At 42.5% G+C, this 14,994-nt stretch overlaps 1 protein-coding gene across 3 annotated transcripts in view; it reads right to left on the bottom strand.

The window, feature by feature from the left end:
- unc5cb (unc-5 netrin receptor Cb) overlaps window positions 1-14,416 on the bottom strand; it is a 107,567-nt gene extending 93,151 nt beyond the window's left edge. For all 3 annotated transcript variants that reach the window (XM_034096533.1, XM_034096534.1, XM_034096535.1), the window contains exon 1: window positions 13,843-14,416. In XM_034096533.1, coding sequence (XP_033952424.1) covers window positions 13,843-13,960 — 118 coding nt within the window. In that variant the 5' untranslated portion in view covers window positions 13,961-14,416. The remainder of the gene's footprint in view (window positions 1-13,842) is intronic.
- Window positions 14,417-14,994: the final 578 nt, after the last annotated feature.

Below are 14,994 nucleotides of genomic sequence, written 5' to 3'. Positions count from 1 at the left end.
TGGACTCAAACTGAAGTCTCCATTAGTGCGGCCGGAGAAAATGGTTGCTTGCATGGCAACACACAGCAAATCAACACAACAACCCTTTTAATCACCCTCTCTTGTTCTCCTCGCTATCTCCCTCCCCCTTGCTGGACTCCCACTGATAAAGTCATAGGGAGGGGAAGCATAGGTATGTGTTTACTACCTCATGGGATCAATACATTGTTCATTAATACATATACATCTCATCAGTTCCCCCCCCCTTATCTGCTCTATAATGTGAAAATACTTCAGATGTGTTTTTGTAACCTTGCATAGGTCAAGGGAGATTAGTGGGGAGGAAAGGAGTAGATTGTAAGCTCATCTTATCCCGGTGTGGTCCCTGGCAATGGGGCAGTACTGCTGACAGTACACAGATAGCAGCCGGTGGGATGTGTGGGAAGGCAGAAAAAGAAACCGGGCCACACAGCAGGAGTGCCCGGAAAAACACTGATTAGAAGGCAAAGCGGCAGATACAGAGAGTCCGACAACAGAGCTATAACAGAAGAAGAAGATGCTGTGTACCAAATTCACACCACATATGCACGCACACACACGTAGACACAGACTATGATTTTATTTCATGTCAGCCTTGAGGGAGGGCTGAACTACTCGCCTCATCATCCTCCTTCTCGATCGCTCCGTTCTTGGCCCGCTGCACGCCTCCGGGCCAAGCGAAGGCAGCTATTAACGACAACAGGGCGAGTGTGTATAAGTGTGTAAGTGTGTGTAAGGCCTGATCGTTAGAGCAGCCAACTTGTGTAATACAATTACAGAGGCTGCAGAGAAACTGCTAATGTGCACGCATGGCAGCTCCGTCAGATGGATCAGGTATTGAGTTTTCTATGCTTAATTCACTTTCCAGCACACACATGGGTGCATTAGTTAGATTAGAGTGGCGGGAGGGGACAGGAGGTGGGGTTGGTGTACCGCCGAGCAGGGCAGATTTGTTTAGTGGTGGCTGTCAATTACAACCCTGACCCTTGCACTAAATGGCTGCTCTTCCAGTGAAAAAAGGAAAAGTAGACAAAAGCCAGACGTGATTGGTAAAGACATGGCCATTTGCTGCAGAAGATAACAAGTGGCATGTTGTGGAGTAAACAATGGTCAGAACACTGTGCATAATGCTTCACCAATAAAACAGAGTGCTGGGGCCTGAAAAGAGAATGTGACCATCAGTAAGATTAGTGAGGCAATGTTATCACCAGATAGCCGTGATGGGAAGATACAAGGCCGCTGGTGGATGGGTACTTAAAAATATGAAATGCAAGGCAAATGATTAGATTTGCTCTTTTGAAAAGTCTTGTGCAATTTAAGAGACTGATTGTGTATGCAATTGCTGAAAAACTACTTACTCCTTTTTTTTGCTCTTTATAGAATGCATTGTGTTACGTTTAAAAGGAATTTTTTACTTACTTTTTTAAGACCATAAAATCCAGGTTTTATTTATACTTTTAATCTTGAAATATCTTATAGTTATTTTCTATTACAGAGTTTTTTTGCACATTTTTACATTCAGGAAAATATCTTTTGTACACTTTATTAACCTTCATTACAGTGCATATCAATTGAAGTACTTTAAAGTACTAGGTTTGAGATGTTCAACCTGTGGATCAAACTCGAATCGGCATATTGCCCATATTTCAAAATAATCTATTATAAAAAGCAAAAAAAGCTCACAAAAGTAGGTAAAAACTGTATTTCAGTTATTGGGAAAACATACTAAAAAGGTCCTCACATGCAGGGCCATTAAAGCCATTGTTTTTGCTGAAACTGAAGTCGCTCATTTTAAGACTCTCAAGGACTCAGGAAGACAACTGTAATGCTGGGTAGAGAATAATTATAACTCTGTTCCGGAGACGATAAATAACTTAAATCTAACAGCAGCTCTTTTTCTCCAGTAGCTAAATGGGCAGCAGGACAGGGCCCGCATTTTCCACAGTAAACACCTCCCACCCATGTAAACACGTATAATCACAACAAGATGGCCAATGCAGCTCAGCTCGTAATTGTATCACTGCAGTGAGATGAGTGAGCGTTAGGGGGGAAGGGGGTATTATTGCTGTTTGGGGCTGATTGAATTAAAATGTCTGCTTCAATTTCAAGAGACCACCCCAATACAAAGAACATAGTCTGTGTGCGTGCAACTGGGTCCTTGTAAACGTCTACAAAAACACTCTTTGTAGGCTCTGACACCCAGCCTCTTCTTAAAGAGTATAAGTAAAGTTGCATGTGACAGCCTGAGCAGTGAAACCCCTTTAACCACTGATAGATGTGAGACAGCTACATCCCCTCATTGTGACAAATCCATCAAAGCGCTGATCACTTTTGTCCTCCCCCTCTTCCTGACCTTGTTAGGTGCCTGTCTGTGTGAGTCGGAACTGCTTTGACCAATCCATTTGACTCCATGACCACCGGCTTCAGACAGAGCAGCGTGTTAACAGAGTGACCGCTGCGCTGACACTCCTTGGATTTGACATGCCCCGTTAAAAACACCTCAAACAGTATACTGCTTTCTCTCAAGCTCCTATTAAAACAAACTATGGCAAAATAACCAAAATGGAAGCCAACATTTAAATATTCCAGCTTGAGTTTCTCATGCCACTCGCCCTCAAATTCAATTAATGTGGAAACAACTGCCAGTAAGAGAAAAGCCAGTCCAAACCCAAAACAGGTTGCGCTGGTATCTGGTGTTCCACAGAAAAGCAACACAATAAGGCTCAGATTACCCCGTCAAATGTCCCCAAAAAATTGCAGGGGGTTGGAAACATGCATGTAAGCGAGTTGGTAATGCTCAAAGCTGCCCAATCCTTACAACACATTGGATTGCCTAAAATTGTTGAATTTGTTTACCAGATTTCTGCCTCTTTTCCACGAACAAAAAGCCACACAAAACCGCCCAGAATAGCTGTGGGTTAATGTGCTTGGATCCTGGATGCTCTCAGTGTGTTCATCCTGTGGGTGCGAGCCACGCAGCTTAGGAGTGGCTATCTCTGTCTCGTTTCATTCCTTTTCTCCACCTCCTCCTTGACTCATCCTTTGGCCGTTATCATTGCTTTTGTTGGCGAGGTCTCGGGCAAGAGCATGCTGCTAAATAAAACATTTGGCATGGAAAAAGAGCGATAACAAAAAAATGTGGCTAGCAGAAAGCTAGTAAGCCTTTGTAGAAAAATACCATGATTTAGTAATGTGCAGCTTTCTAAATGCGCCGGGTAAGGAATGGGGTTTAAACAAGCAGCTACTGAAGGGAACTCATCAGGAGGTATGATTTACCAGTGTGCTGCTCCTTCCTCTACACTCCCCCACCATCTCTCTCCAGTGTAGCCCCCTCTGCCTTTACCTGAAAGATCGTCTTACCCGACGTCAGCCTAAAAACCATGGGAACCCCTATGCATGGTGTGTCACCGCTGAATTATCCGTTTCCGCTGCACATGCTCCAGCATATCTGCAGCAAGCCATTATGGTGTATCAGTTTACAGTTGGTGCGCTGACTCCCGTGCAGCTGGGGAACTGTATGGGTCATAGTTTATTGAGGTCTGGAATTAGAGAAACAAGCCTGTCATCTAACAAAGCTCGCTCATTTTTTCCAAACTCGGATTTCATTTCTCCATTACCTTGACTTGATGGAGAGCAGTTCAACAAAACCCTCCACTGTGTACTTCCTACCAGAGCAAGGGAGAACATAATCCCAATAAACGCACAGTATTACCATTAAAGATAATAGATCTACACAAATATTGTCCTATGATCCCTATTACTAACAGTAGTAATACTATGCATTACATCTGTACATTTTGGTAAGTAGAACTCTTTATGTTGTGATAACACTGCAGGCTTGTTCTAATCTATAGGTAGCTCAGTAACGGCCAATATGTTGGCTTCCATGCCAGACGGATTTGGAGCCCTCGGATGTGAAACAGCAAACAGGAGTCGTGTGTACTGTGGGAATGCTCATCCGTATACAAAATAGGGCCAATGCAGCCATTTGACCTGGTTTAGGAAAAACTCCTGCTTTTTTTTCTCTCCCTCTCCTTCTGCATTTCAGGGCATATAACACATCAACATCCATTATTCACCTTCTGCCTACTGTTTGGTTAGCTCCTTGAAAGGAGCCAATGCACAGCTGGAAGCACTCTGCTGCCAATCTCTTACAAAAGTTGAAAATCGGCATTTGTTCTGCAGTACATATTGTCTAGTGTATTAAAGTAGGCATTCTTTCAGCCGATGATGACATGCTGTACTACAGAAATGTTGTAAATGTGATTTGCTCAATCCTTTTATGTTCGAACATCATGTAGGACAAGCAGGGACTGACACATTGAGCTCATTAGGAATTCTGACATTTTGTGCAGTGAACTTTGGGAGCTGTGCCGATTTCTCTCTGTCATTATCAACCTCATCTCCATAGTATTCATTAACTGAAGAATGTATTCAATTCAAAGAGAATACAGCCACTTATTCTCCATGTGGAACCAAATAATGTGGCAGATTTTAAACATTAGCAGTGCCTTTTGGTTCCCTGACCGTCTCCTGAAGTATAGACCAATACAGTGCAGTTTGCCTTCTCTGGCAAGCACACAAATTGTAGCAGCCTCGACAGTGTGCTTTACATCTTAAGTCATAAAGTAACCCTTCACCGTGGGGCTTCTGTCTGGGCCTCATTTAAATGAGACCCATTGAGCCTGCCCCAGTTAAAACACTGTCTGCCAGTACTTAGGTCACCGGGGACTGATGGTGGAGATATGGCACACACACAGGCTCACAAACACACGTTGTACAAACACAGGAAAAGTGCTGACAACCAACAGCAATCTCGAGTTGCAACCCATTACTGGACTCACAGTAACAAAGCTCCAAAATGAAGAATAAGAGGTCTCGCAGTAGGGTGTACGGGTTGGTGGGTGTTTGGTGGTTGTAGTGGGTGGTTAGCGCTTCTTTTGCGTTCAGACCTGACTGCAGAATCCTAATGTTTCCAAGATGCTGGTGATGAATTCCCCCGTGTTTGTTGAGACTTGTATACAGAGTAATTACAGAAAAACAGACACAAACACCAGTTCATCACATGCCATCAAGCATGGTTTCAAAAGCATGTTTTTTTTTAATCCCCGACTCTTAACTCATTTCGACTTTTCTCTGCTCTTGTCAACATGGAGGGTTGAGGAGTTTAATCATGCAACAGTGCACTGCATACCGTTTGTGAAGCTTTAATTTAGCACCTCATTTAACTCGGTAAGAACAACAACTATACAGGCTGGAATTGTGACACACATTTAATTCTGCCCTCTGGTGATGGTCTGCTCTGTTTAAAAGTCAGTTTGGCAGCTCTGTAGATAACAGATGGAAGAAAAACGAGGGGAATTATGAGAAAGATTGATTTCCTGGGGATGAATGGTCTGGTATTCACACGGATTTATCTGAAACAGACTTTCTCGGACTCAGTTATTATTGAATAAACACACTCGCGCATACACACTGTGGCTCCATATGCGGACAAACCAGAACACACACACAAAAGACTATGCTCATACAGAAAGCTAAGAAAACAGAAGCAAACTGAATTATGAGAGTCTAAAAGAAAATATTGTTTGAGGTGATAAGGGGTGAAAGGGTGCAGACTGCTAAGGACACAAGTATGGGTCTCTTTTCAAAAGAAGATTACTTCTCATTTCCATAGGTGGAAATCATTAGTTCTTACAAAGTAATGCGGTGAGGTCAAATAATTATTTTCTCGTGGCCTTTCCCTTACGTCTTGTAAAAATGTATTCCTTTAGAAGAACAAGAACAAGCATTGTCCTGCTAGGCGTCCCAAGGACATCTCAAAGGAACCGTAATATAAACCAGAGGCTATAACTTCTCTTGTGGCATCTCAAAGCAGACACAGGAATGGAGCAAAAAGAGGGAATGGAGGGTTGCAGGCGGATAAAGTCCCTCATTTGAGCCCTATAAAAATACAAGGAGGCACAAACATTTATCTGTGGCAAGGCTTTCATCGGATGCTTTAAGTGCGCCGAAATAACAGAGAGCAAGATGCTGATAAAGTGGAGACAGGAAATGGGGAGCGTGGGTCTCCTGCTCTCATGTTTCAGCCGGGACCAGTGGTCCCATACCTGCCCCCCCTCCCTCCTTCCCCCCTCTCTCTGTTCTGCTGACATACATATACCACAGCCCACCCCAACAAGACATTAGTGCAGCGTCTGGAAACTGCCAGGGCTCTACACAATGCAGAGATGTGACACATTCAACAACACAACTAGTAAAAGCTCCAGTCTGCAGGTACATACAATGCGTAAAACACGTGAGGGTTTCACAAAATATACACGTCAGCTTTGCAAATGACTTATAATAAATAAATACTGTTTCTATTATTCACAAGGGCTTTTATATATTTGCTTTAGTCCCATTCCACTCGTGAGGCTCGGGCTCCGAGCACAAGACAGGGCAAAGCCAGGATTAAGGGTTTAGCTTTGTCAATCAGAGTCAGAACAGAGGGAAAGATAGCAGCTGTATTTCCTTTCTGGAGGGAAGGCTGGATTTCCATAGAGACGTGAAAGTTCAGGTGATTGCCAAAGCCTCCACGCAGTGAGTGTGACTCAGGTGTTGTGAGTCACCGCTGAGATCATCTCACTCATTACCGACTCAGTGGTACATTCCCCCTTCTCATCAGACCCTAACATATAGGCTGGCTTTAACTTCAAAGGTGCCCCGGCGGCGACAGAGCCCACGATTGGAAGAGCTCCTTGAGATAAAGATGTGTGTGCTTTAGACTGTATTTAGAACAGTCTGTGATAGATGTCATCATCTATCAAAGTGACAATGTCTACATTTCAAAGGTTTGTTTTACGTGCAATTTCTACTGCTGTGTTCATGCCTCTATCTGCAGTTAAAAGGTATGTGACTTGTGTACGGAACATGTGTAGGTGAGATTAGTTTCGCTGAATTACTGGATGTGTGTGGGATCGAAAGTAGCTCTGGCTGAGGATATAGAACTCTCTCCAATATATTTTTGGGTAATTGTTTTTGACATTAGATTCTGGAAGTACAAAATCAAACTACTTGTTTGTTTGTGTGTGGACAGAGCCTGGCTAATGCTTAACCAACCAGTTCTGGCAGTGGCTATATATTTTGCCTACACTCAAGTGCTAGGAATGTTTTTCAGCCGATTCTCAAAAAAGCATTTCCAAACATGGTTAACATTTTCTTTTAAGGAAGCTCCCAGTTTTTAACCTGCTTCTTTGCCCCATAGATAGCAACAACTGAGATAAACTGGGATTATCTCACACCTTGAAACTGCATGCAGTGCATGTTCGGCCCAAATGTCCGGGCTATTGTTGCAGCTTCTATTATCTCGCTGTGCCATGTTAGGACTGTGCTTGCTACTTTATGAAGTAGCTATCCGCCAGACTGCTCCATACTGGGTCGGGGAACCAAGACGGCAGGGAACAATGTTAAAGGACATTGGGGAAATAACAACATTCCCACTAACTCTGCCTTTTACTGCTCATCAGCACTTTGAGCTTTTTATAGTGTCTGTGTGCATGCATAAGAGTAGCAGCATTCCAGCAGCATCACAAATCCCCCCCTAACTCGGTCTATGTTGTACCCTAATCCTCTTTGCTAGGTAGAATAGCATGTGTGGCAACAGTACAGGACATTCATTTTTGCTGTACTATCCACAGATGATTACAGCAGCTAAATGATGGAGACGATTAGCACATAATTATATAACAAACATAGAGAAAAGCTGATAAGAGATATGCACTATATAAGAGTAAATGAGTACGAAAAAATTAAATGACAGTGTTAACTTTTCAGAAATGTTCCTATCTTAAAGTCACTCCCCATTTACCTGCCTTTGCAGTGACATGTCTTTAACTGATTTCCTGTTAGGAAAACAAAAATGTGGAAGGACATTAGTGGTTGAGCAACAGGGGGGAGGCCACGATGCCAAATTAAAGGGCAGAAGTGGAGTGTGTACTTATACTCACTCGTGATGTGCTCTGTCAGCCCTGCTTCTTATAATGGCATGGGAAGGGCCACTTAACTCATAATCACTTCTCTCTCCCCCTTTGGCTCTGGTGCTCCTCTCTGCCCCCCCTCAACCCCAGATTTTCTGACTGTCTGCTCTGATCTCTAATCATAAATGAACTGCAGATCAAGAGCAGGGACAGTGGTGCACACCCCCTTCCCCCTTGGCTGAGATCCTGTAATCACCGGGCTCTTGGCTACTAAGAGGCCAACAAGCCTTTGAATGACAAATGACTGTAGCTCTAATGCATCAGCCACCTCTCCACTTTGAAGAGTAATTTTCTGGCAGAGGGGGTATCACAGGTAGGAAATCAGGTCAGCACCACCACCATCATCATCTTTAGAACCATTATGCCCTTTCTCATACGGTAATTGAAACTGAGACCTTTTTACACAATTATTTTCATTTGCCGTCAAAAGCCTAAAAAGCTAGACGTGCCATAATATGTCACAGTAATGCATGCCCTGTGTTGCACTTTGACATACTCTCACACAAACTCTTAGCAAACACACACTATCTAGGTGGTGCGATACATTGTGTGGAGACACAGGTCAGCCGTTCTGGCAGAGGCCTGCCTGTCAAGTGCTGCTACTTGTGCCGGGCTCTGCTAATGGACTGCTAATAGAAGTGAATGTTGCACTGTGAAGCTCCCCTGTAGTTGAGAGTGTCACACCGGATGATTAATGACACACTCTCCTCTCCTTCCCTGTCCGTCCCCGTCCTCGCTCCATATCACGCTTTCACCCTGTTCTCTCTCTCTCCTCCAGCTTCCTCTCCACTGTTCACCACTAATCTATCTGTCCCATTTGCCTCTTTTGTGTCCTTGTGATCACCCTCATCTCCCTCTCAACATTGCAACTCTTTTCCTGTCCTTTTCTCCTCTGCCTCTCTGGGAGGAGGGGGGAGATGATGGAGATGATGGAGATGGCGGTTCTAGGGGGGCCAGGGGGGCCAGTGCACCCCTAACACTGACCTCTGACCCCCCTGTGGCCCCCCTAACAATGAAAAGTTTTTTTTTTTTTTTTTTTTTAAATGTATATTTTCTGGTACTCGGTTTGCCAAAAACCGCAGGATTTTGTTGCTGTAATGTGAGATTGTGCAGACAACCTTATGTAAAGTAGAGATGTAACTGTTCATTGCATTTATTTTTATATAAATATGGTGTTAGTGCAAACATTGCACTATAACTTAAGCTGAAGCTAACAGTAATAACTATAAGATCTATCTGAAATAAATAAGTGTACTGAAACAAATACCAATAACTGTATTGCATTGTTTTCGTATGCGCAATTACTTCATACTGTCTAATTCTCTTTTTCGTCCTGCATTTATTGTGCCCCCCTCAGAAAATAACTGGCCCCCCAGTGGCCCCCCCAGTCAAATTGGTCTAGAACCGCCACTGTGGCACAGGAATCAGAAATCATATTACACTCCCCGACGGTCGGGTTATTTGCAAAGCACCAGTTTCACAATGCCCATAATATGAGAGCAACAAATAAAAGTGGCAAGCAAACCTCCTACAGAAAACTCATTAGGAAAAAGAAAAGGTGGGAGGGGGGGGTTATGTTTACTTTACTGGAAGAGGCATCCTTCAAGCAGGCTGGTCAGAAAGCATAAACACGCAGAATAAACACTAAGATTGCTTCTGGGAACTTCTTATGTCTGTTTCATCAGAAATGGTTGACACTGAGGTCTTCTGTATGCGCCCTGAGCGTTTATTGATCTTAAAAACCTGGGGATGAGTTCGCATTTAGCTATCGTACACAAATTACATTTAGTTTTAAGGACTAATTTGAGATTATACCTAGAAATTAACTCGGATATAATACAATAATATAGTTTATCAGATCATTGTGGGAAAAGATCAAAAATATACTTTAGACCATTTTTATTTGTATCTTTTTTTTAAGTAAACATTTTGTTTGTGATTTCTGTTTTTATAAGATTCACAATATTTCAAAGGATTTTTGTTGGCTAGTCAAATATTTCTGAGGCTGCTGCGTATGAACTCATGACCTCAGTATTTCTAAAATCCCGACTACAATGACAGTATTTGCCTCCACCAGCACATCACAAAATATATCATCCACCAGATGACTGCAGCAGGACTGTTCCCAGCCCTCTCTGCTCTATGTATATTTCCTGTCATTATAAGAATAGTATATGACATCAAGTGAAGCAGGGAAGCAAACTCAGCCGCCACTTTTCACAGTAATTATCACTCGCTACCACGCTCCGTCTGTGGCTCAGCTAGCAACAAGCAGCACCTCTGACCCTCACTCAACACGGTCATACGGTACACACACTGTTTACTTTGCCCTCTTCTTTCACCTGCGTGTGAGGGAGTGTGTTACTGAATCTAAATTTCCATCAATTACATACAAAAACTGCTTGACTGTAAGTGTTTCATATTGCCAGCTCATGGCTCCTGGCAAAGGGCTATCACAGTCTGTAATTTACAACTGCGCCTTACTCACAATGTGCTCATTGTGCATACAGGCCCTGTTTATAGAATGACCGCAATGGTTGTAATGTTAGCGGCCCCCAAGGAGCCAGTTGTCAGGCCACAGGGAAGCCTGTTAGAATAATAATGATAGAAATAACATTCATGTTACCTGCACTCTAAAAGGCGTGTGGTAAAGACGGAAAATAGCAAAGTCCTACTGTCCACTGAGTCACACTATGTTTCAGAGCTACATATAATAAATAAACTTTAACATTCTCTCCACAAACAGTCCTCAGAGGACACATCATCAGAGAGCGGGGAGCAGCACAGACAGTAACACGGTAAAAGCGGAAGAGAGAGACATAAAAGCAGCATTGTGGAAAAACTGAACTGATCTGAGGAATCCCTCAATACAGGGCTGGACTTTATACTTTTATAACTTTACTTTACTGCTCAAACACAGAGATACAGTCTACGGCTGTGCTGGACTAAAGCAATACAATCATCTTTACAAACAATTGTGCCGTCACAATTGTATTGACAAAGCAATTATTGATGATTTAATCTATAGATCTGAAAAACTGAGTTCATCTTCAAAGAATCAGACAAAAGCACCACAGGGATGACTCATTCAGCTTGTCGAAAGGGGCTAAAGAAACCTAAATCAACGAAGACCAAAAGGACTAACTAGTATTCAACAAATTAATTACCAGGGAGCAGCCCTAAACATTTCAGAGGTAGGTTATATTTTGGTCAACGCTTAAAATGTAATTTTCTCCATCCTTATATTTAACATATTAAACGGTGTCTTCATTTGCAGGTATTTTCAACCTCCCTGAAGCAGCTTTTCAATGTGAAATCAATAAAGAAAGTGTAGCTCTCGCCTTGATTCACTGACCAGTCTTTTTCCCGGATGACAAATTCTAACATTTCAGATTCACCCAGTAGAATTAAAAAAATATTTTTACATTTCCCTCCTCCAAAAAGAAAAAACTGTGTTAAACATCTCCTGCTGGTTTTGTTTTTTTCACATATCATCATGACATTCCTCATTCCCAAAACAACTTGACATCCTCCATCAACTTTTACAACAACATGCACACAGATACGGACACTGCTGCACATATTGTTCAGCTCTGCCGGTGTGCTGGAAATACCAGGAGTACATCTGTTCTTGCACCAAGGGGTCCCAATCAAGCTACTGTCACAGAGCTCCCTGCTACCTTTCTGGCAGCTCCCAGCTTATATCTGTCTAAACCTGTCTCCTTTGTCAAGAGTTCAGCAGGTTAATGAGCACTCTCATTTCCCAGCACTCACTTCAGTCTGTAGACAGGGTGAGAGCGAGTCCTCTCAAAAGGCAACGTCAGGAATTAAAAATAACATGCAATAGCCAAATGAAATGTACCAAGTATACACATATTAAAATGACTCCAAAATAAAATATGCAGGGAAGCGGTTTGTTGTACGGGGAGCGCCAGGGTAAGTGAGCCACTTTAATCACCAGTAGTTTTACACCGAGGAAGTGACTCTCCAGTGATTTAGGAATGTGTAGAGCTCATCAGTGCCCAAAAATAGCGGGGCCCATTAATTAGTCTCAAACAATGTTCTCCTGCTGTATTGACTTCTTAATGGACAGAAAAGGACCTTGTTCGTATTCCCATCAATGACACAGAGGCTCTCTGGGGTTTAGAAATGGGTATTATGTCATCTCACCCTGCCCTTCCTCGCCCTCTCTTGCTCATTAACTATGTAGGAGTGAGATGAAGGTCTAGAGCAGCTAGATAAGGTTGCTCACAGACCCTCATGGCTGTCTAGGATATGTGCTCGGACACCCAATTTAAGCCTGTGTTGCTTTTGCATGAGCAGCCAGAACTTTCCAAAAAAAAATATGTCATATCATTGAGAAATCTGCCTCTGTAAGCCTTTCCTTGCTGAAGTCTGTCTGCAAACCCACATTCTGCTCACTTATTCCCATCTCGTCTTGTTTTTCAGCCATAGTTCATTCAGAAAGAGCAGACAGGCCACCTTAAATCCAGAGGCATACACACTTCATCTGGCATCTGACACACATGCACAAACACATACTGAACATTAACCCCTCTCACAGATGGCTTCCTCCGAGCTCCCTTTGTTTGACAGACAATCCCACACAGGAGAGAGCAGATTAAGTAAATGTCTTCAGGACAGGTGGTGTGGCATTATCTCAATGCTTTCTGTAACTGACAGCTACTACGGCTCACAGAAAAACATCTTTCAACAGATGGCTCTTTTCTGAGGGAAAAGGCTGGAGGAACCGACTGAGGGTTAAAATGCTCACTGGTTGAAGATGAATACAGTGAGAGGGGAAATAAAAATGACCTCAGACACTTAACCACTCCACATCTCAAACATACCGATTATTCAGTTCTAATAAAGACCTGTCCTCTGAGCAAAGGTCAAGACTTTTTAATATAGAAGATTTAATAGCTTCATTGGACTCCGACACAAATCGTCCTTTGAGGATCTCAATAATGGACATCCAATTTTTGAATTAAACTCCACATATGTATGTCAAGATATGATAGCCAGTAATTAACGATTTTGCCTGTAATTTTTCAAACCTGAAAACCAAGGGAAAAGCTATTGAATGAACATCCAAGCGTCTACGGTTTTCTAATGCCCGCAAGACATTTCATAAGAAGCAGTGAGAATTGGTTCATGAGACAGAATGTTAATATAATTTAGTTCCAAATATTTAGGGAAATAATGGTCTATTTGTTAAATGTAACCTCCAGTAATAGTATTCAGAATCTGCATTGTTATTGCTGTTAATCTAATGGTGCATAACAATCTTTAAGGTTCCATTTTAGCAAGATCTAAAACAAGTTACCTAAATATGGGCTCAACATTTTATGATGTTATCTTGGAAGCGCTGTTGGAGCACAACAGCACTTCTTCATTTATTTTCCTAAGGAAACAGATGTGATAATGGGACTGTTTATGTTTACACATAGCAGCCACTTGTGTTTTTCATAACTGAATAAATAAAATGATATATTTTAAATTAAAGTGTGGTTTATTTTGTTCACCTTTTCTTTTTTTCCAGCAAAGAGTTAGTTTGACTTTATGGATTTTCATATTTAGGCTAAAGTATTTATAGTTTAAATCTTAGGCCTTCTTTTTTTTGTACACAGGCTTGTCTTGATCTCTCTAGTAGCCAAAAGGTGAGTCAATATATTGTTTCTGCTAGAGTGTGTGTAAACTAACTTCAGGTGATTGTTCCGGTCCACTACACCCCTGCTGTAAGCCTCGAGGAGTCAACAAACTTCGAAACCAAGTTCACAGGTAAAATATACACTTTTAACTTTACCTTGAGCCACTCCGATATCTACCAGGAGAAAAAGCAGAAGCCAGGACAGGGTCAGCATCTCAGGAGAGGATCTCGCTCCTCTTCCTCTTCTTCTATCAGTTTGTGCACCGTGCCCCATGATGAGGAGTCAAACTCCGCTCTGAGGCAAGTCCGAGTCTCTGGAAATTGCGCTCAATCACGCGCAATGTTCGCTCGCTGTTGTGCGCAACGGTCCAAACGTCACCCCTCAACACACCGAGCGCACAGCAAATTGGCTTTGGAAAAAAAATATCCAGCCCGGTGTTTTGGCATTCATATAAACTGTGACAGTTTATGGAACAAGAGGCGAGTGCATCGCCCTCCGTATGTAAGGATGTTGCATTAAAATCTGTCTCCGTTTGCTTTTCCTTTGAAAGCTTCACTTGGTTTGTCTAGAGGTGTGGATCGATGTCTTGATGCCCAATTCATGCTCCGATTACTCCCACACACAAAATCAAAGTCCTCCGGTGAGTCCACTCTCTCTGTGGCACCTTTCACGCGTGCAGCCAAGTATGTGTGAACCGTGTGTGCGCGTGCTTCGAGCCTCGCGCTCCACTGACGGGACTGAACCGGGGGAAGGAGCAGTCTCTGCGGGCTACCTTGCTCCTTCAGCCAATCCAAGTGCTCCGCAAGTGGCAGCGCTGTCTCAAAACCTGGCCCGGACACAGCGAGGAATGGATGGCATCTTTTCAGATTGCATGATTTATGGAAGCCTTGAGCTCAATGTACATGGCGATCGTTGAAGTTGGTTATGCCTACACCTCTAAATTACGTACCAAATTATCTTTGAAGAAATAGGTGCTTGTGGGTTATCAGTCTCCTTTTTTATTGTTTTTTCCGACTCTCTAAATTATGCACTTTTTTTTTTCAGACTCTCTAAATAACCCTAACCCCTAGGCTTAATGTTTGTTATTTTGATAAATGGAAAAGTTCATGTGGAGGAGCCAGCTACCCGCTATTAAAAAGTGGCGACAGATAACCCACAAATACCAATAAATAATAGATTTAAAAATCAGTTTACTTTTTATTTAATTTGGTCTCTACATGTATTGCAAAACATGAATGAATTACTTATGAGCCACAGTTGATTTATTTGATATGTAAGTTGTGGAAGAGTGTGATATAAATACCTCA

This window comes from Pseudochaenichthys georgianus, chromosome 12, assembly GCF_902827115.2.
Source record: "Pseudochaenichthys georgianus chromosome 12, fPseGeo1.2, whole genome shotgun sequence".
NCBI classification, from domain to species: Eukaryota; Metazoa; Chordata; class Actinopteri; order Perciformes; family Channichthyidae; genus Pseudochaenichthys; species Pseudochaenichthys georgianus.
The sequence above is the reverse complement of the archived record's forward strand: the minus strand, read 5'-3'. Positions and strand labels throughout refer to the sequence as shown.